The 5405-nt window shown below is 20.9% G+C and overlaps 2 protein-coding genes across 2 annotated transcripts in view; one reads left to right on the top strand and one right to left on the bottom strand.

Moving 5' to 3' along the window:
* LOC102674189 (probable ATP-dependent RNA helicase DHX34) overlaps nt 1-3844 on the top strand; it is a 5460-nt gene extending 1616 nt beyond the window's left edge. Inside the window, exons 4-15 of the mRNA XM_031514096.1 lie at nt 73-205; nt 267-415; nt 502-734; nt 840-1026; nt 1159-1353; nt 1425-1634; nt 1708-2076; nt 2138-2313; nt 2384-2494; nt 2575-2696; nt 2800-3055; nt 3146-3844. Of these exons, the coding sequence (XP_031369956.1) occupies nt 73-205; nt 267-415; nt 502-734; nt 840-1026; nt 1159-1353; nt 1425-1634; nt 1708-2076; nt 2138-2313; nt 2384-2494; nt 2575-2696; nt 2800-3055; nt 3146-3422 (2418 nt within the window). The 3' untranslated portion in view covers nt 3423-3844. The remainder of the gene's footprint in view (nt 1-72; nt 206-266; nt 416-501; nt 735-839; nt 1027-1158; nt 1354-1424; nt 1635-1707; nt 2077-2137; nt 2314-2383; nt 2495-2574; nt 2697-2799; nt 3056-3145) is intronic.
* Nucleotides 3707-5240, bottom strand: LOC102672422 (GPI mannosyltransferase 2). Its single transcript, XM_006623419.2, has one exon. It carries the CDS (start codon nt 5221-5223, stop codon nt 3757-3759), a length of 1467 nt encoding a protein of 488 aa, XP_006623482.1. The 5' UTR covers nt 5224-5240; the 3' UTR covers nt 3707-3756.
* Between the last annotated feature and the right edge of the window lie 165 nt (nt 5241-5405).

Genomic DNA, 5405 nt, shown 5'->3' with positions numbered 1-5405 from the left:
ATATATTTAATTCTAAAGAAACTATTATTATAAAAATAAATTAAAAATATTTTATAAAAATAAATAATTTAGGTTCCTGGAAGATTATATCCTATTCAATTACTATACAAACCTATTATTATAGAAGATATTCGATATAAAAATGATAGATTTAATCCAAGTCCTTATATACAAATAATGCAAATGATTGATCAAAAATATTCAGGTAAAAAATTTTAATTCAAAAACTTTTATAAAAAATTTCCATTATAATAATAAATTTTCAGCTGATGAAAAAGGAGATTTATTAATATTTTTAAGTGGAATGAGTGAAATTAATACAGTTGTAGATGCAGCAAAAGAATATAGTCAAAAAAAGAATAATTGGATTATCTTACCACTTCATAGTACTCTAGCTATTAGTGAACAAGATAAAGTACCTTTTTTAAAATACTTTTTAAAAAAATCAAATTTAATAATCTTAATATAATTGACATTTTTTATATATTTTTCTTTTTGAAGGTATTTGATTATGCTCCTGAAGGAATAAGAAAATGTATTGTATCTACTAACATTGCTGAAACTTCTATTACTATAGATGGAATTAGATTTGTTGCTGACAGTGGAAAAGTAAAGGAAATGAGTTATAATCCATCATGCAAAATGCAACAACTTAAAGAATTTTGGATTAGCAAAGCTAGTGCAGAACAAAGAAAAGGAAGAGCTGGTAGAACTGGACCTGGAGTATGTTATAGGTATTATAATAAATTATAATATATAGTTTATAATGATTTTATCATTAAATGTGTTTTATCATTAAATTTTATCATTAAATTGAATTTCAAACAATTTCTTTACAGATTATATTCTGAAACAGAATATTTGAATTTAGAAAAATATTCAACTCCAGAATTACAACGTGTACCTCTAGATTCTTTACTTTTACAAATGATTGCAATGGGACTTCCAGATGCACGAAAATTTCCATTTATAGAACCACCCTCACCTGAAAGCATAGAAAATTCTATAATATCTTTAAAAGAACATGTTAATATATTTATATAAATAATATAATAATAAATAATATATAATAAATAATAATAATTAATAATATAATAATTAATAGAACATTAACAAAAGAATATAAATTAAATAAATAATAGTATCTTTAATTTACAGGGTGCATTAACAGATAATGAAAAAATAACATGTATTGGAAGAACACTCGCACGTTTACCAGTTGATATAACGATAGGAAAAATGTTAATAATGGGTTCTATTTTTCATCAAGTAGAACCAGTTTTATCATTAGCTGCTGCCTTGAGCATACAAACACCATTTACAAATAAAGCATATAGAGATTCAGAATGTGAGGTAATAAATTGTAATTTTATATAAATTTTTTTCTTGTATTAAATTTCATATATTAAATAAAAATTTTGAAGACATCTAGAAAAAAATTGGAATCTGATCATGGTGATCCAATAACATTACTAAATGCATTTAGAGAATGGTTAGAAATAAAACAACAGAGTTCTCAAGAATCTAGATCTACAAGAAATAATAGTAAAAAATGGTGTAAAAGAAGAGGTTTAGAGGAACAAAGATTTTACGAAATGACGAAATTAAGAGCTCAATTTAAAGAATTACTTCAAGTAAATTATAGATTTTTAATTTATTATATTTAAAATTTATTTATATAATTATTATATTACATGTAATTAACAGGATTGTGGATTATTAAGAAATTTTTCGGAATCAAATTCTTCTATGTCTAGTGCAGAACGTGCAATAAGACATGGGGAACTTAAACTTTTAAAATCCTTAAAACGAATTTATAAACAAAATGAACCTAGAAAAAGAAAACAATTAAAACTAGAATCTTTTGATATACAATTAGAAGATAATGATCATGAAGATGGTGAAATTGATATAAAAGATATCGAATTTCGAATGAAAAATGATTCAAATCAAGTACAAAATTTATTAACAGCAAGTACTGCATGTAATTATAAAGATTTAACTATGTTGAAATTAATATTGTGCAGTGGTTTATATCCACAATTTGCAGTTGCTGATGAATTTAATTATTGTAAGGTAATATTGTATACATATAAAATAAATTTATTATTTCCGTATAAATAATATAATTTTACAGACAACGAATGAACAATTATTTCACACAAAAGCGAAGCCATACATTGCCTTACATCCAATAAGTTTCTTTGGACATCATCCTCAGGTATTACAATTAGAAGAAATTGATGTTGTATCAATACCAGGTTTTAAAAATAAAACTCCTGTTAGTCCAAAACATACAATATTAACATATTTGTAAGCTCTTAATATTTTAAAATAATGCAACGAAATTTATACTTTAATTAATGATATATTAACTTAATAGATCTCTTTTGGAAACTACAAAACCTTATTTAGTAAATACACTTAGAATGCCAGCTGCACAAACATTACTTTTATTCGCACGTGAAATCGATACAAATAGTACATTTTCAATGTATGTATATAATATATATTATAATATACTATATAATAAAATTTAAAAAAATGTTATTAATATATTTTTGTTTTTTATAGAATAGTATGTGATTCGTGGTTAGAATTAAAATTTCCTATACCTGATACTGGTCAAATTTTACTAATGAAAGCTACCAAATTACGACATAAATGGGATTTTTTATTAAATCAACGATTACAAGGTATAATAAAATATGTAAAAAATATTTATTTAAAATCTAACATATATTTTTTCTCATAATTTTAATATATGATATAATAACAAATTTAATAATATTTTTATAGATTCAAATATTGGTAATGATATACAAGATCTTAGTGAATTTGAGGATATACTTATTCAAAAACTAATTGAATATATGCATACTACTGTTCCATATACACTAAAACGACTTTTACCAGCTGATCTTAAAATAATATATGTGGGAAATGGTAAAAATAATATATTGGTAGATCCAAATCCTTTTCAATCAGATTTTGTAATAACTCCTAATTCAGTGAAAGGAGGAGTTCGTGTATCAAATATTATTACATATAATTGGTAACATAATAATATATTTTATTTTTATATCAAAGTATATATAACACAATATTATATATTATAAAATAAAAATATAATTTTTCTTTTTAGTATACGAGAAACTGAATGGAGTGAACAACTTTCCATACAAATTTTAAAAACAGAATGGCATTGTCAAAATTGTAACATGCAAGCAATTTTAACAAGCATAGAAAAATTACAACATCAATATTCTTGCATTAAAACAAATATAAAAGATGTTAAAAAACATTGTGACAATATCAAACATAAATCTAATACACAAACATATGAATGTCCTAATTGTCTACAAACATTGTACTTGACACCAATTGAAATTCTTAAACACAAAAAATCTCACGTTAAATAAATTTAAATTAATACTAAATTAAGTAATTTTATTCCAAATTTTTATATAAAATTTATTTTATTTTATAACTTATAATATAAATTATTTATATTTTTTATTATTTCAAATTTTTAAAGTTACAATATAATAATTAATAATATATAATCATAATAATTATATATTTAATAATACAATAATTTATATTAAATTATAAAATTATAATTGGAACAATGTTTTTTGTACAATAATGTTACATTTTTTGTATATACAATCATATATTATAAGATGCTTATATTTAAAAAAATTGATAAAATTGTATATTATCTATAAAATCTTTATAATATATATATATACATTATGTCCATGGTAAAAAATTTGAAAACATGAAACACCCTAAGATTGTATATCCTAAGAAATAAGAAAATATAAGTTTTTCTCTTAAAGTATATTTCTTTTTTAATAAAAGAAATATATTCCATTTAGAAAATTTAGTTTCTTTATTATTATATATATTATTATCATCATTATCATCAAATGTATTATATATTGATAAAGCACAATACCAATATATTAATGGACTTGCTGAGCTTATTAAACGGGTACTTACTTGAATATGTACAAATAGAATACAAAAAATTGTTAAAAATAAACCATGAATAATAAATACTAACATTTTAATCGGATATTGTTTTTTTTCAGTTTTTATATTATTTTCAATATTTTTAATAAATCCTAATGTATAAAAATACTTTTTGTGTTCAAAAAAAAATTCTTTTATACATTTAATCATGATATATAATATTGGAAATGCTAAAATAAAATTTGGTACTTGTTTTATCTCATAATAATTCAAAAATCCTATATTCCAGTATTTTTTTTGTACATAAGAATATGCAAGTGGAACTTTAAAGTAACACCATTCATTATTATTACCAGGTAATACTAAATTATTTATTATACTGAAATTAACAATATGTTCAGGAATAAATATTTGATTAGGAATACAAAACATAACATAATTATATATTTGTAACAAAATAAATGGAATTATTGATATAATAATTGTATTAAATATTAAGCAAAAATTTTTTAAAATAATTATTTTAAAAATAAATTGATAAAATATTTTAAATGAAAAATTTATATCTTTTATCGTATAATTATAAAATAATTTTTTCAATTGATAATATATAGGAAAGCCAACATTAACCATACCATTTGATCTTGTAAGAATGGACAAACCTATTGGAATTAATACATATGGATCTAATTTAATGGATCTTAACATACTGGAAAATGTTAAATATGCAAATAAAGATTCTGAATAAACAGCTGAAAAGAATATAGTAGCTGGATTTATACAATATAATATTGCTGCTATATAAGCTATATTTGTTGTCTTTAATATTATTTTACTAAGATCATAAAATATAACAGCAGACTTTACAAAACATATAATATTAATTAATACAGCTGCAATAAGAATAGAACTATGAACATTTAATTTAAAAAATATTTTTCTTATGGAAACAGAAGTAATTCGAATTAACATAGGATACAATGGGTAAAAAGCCAAAGTGTTTTCATATGTATAACCATATTTTGCAATATGCAAAAAATATTGACCATCCCATCGTGTAAGTCCATTAAATAAAAATATAATTATATTGTCATATGATGAAATTTGTTCAGAATTATCAATAGGACTTTTAAATGCATCTGCATTATGATCAGGAAATAAAAAATTAAAAATAAATTGTAAATTTAAAACTATTATTCTACTAATAATTGCAAACCAAAAAATTTTTTTCCGTTCATTCATTCTATTATATTATATAATAATATTTTGATTTAATATTATATTGATTATATTTATTCTATTAAAATTTAATAATTAATCATTTCAATTTTAAATTTAATTTAAGTTTTTCTCCAATTACTAATATAAATTAAGATTTAAAGTATTATTATACTTATATATATATAGATAAAATATATTTTATC

Source organism: Apis dorsata, unplaced genomic scaffold, assembly GCF_000469605.1.
Source record: "Apis dorsata unplaced genomic scaffold, Apis dorsata 1.3 scaffold_891, whole genome shotgun sequence".
Lineage (NCBI taxonomy): Eukaryota > Metazoa > Arthropoda > Insecta > Hymenoptera > Apidae > Apis > Apis dorsata.
The sequence above is the reverse complement of the archived record's forward strand: the minus strand, read 5'-3'. Positions and strand labels throughout refer to the sequence as shown.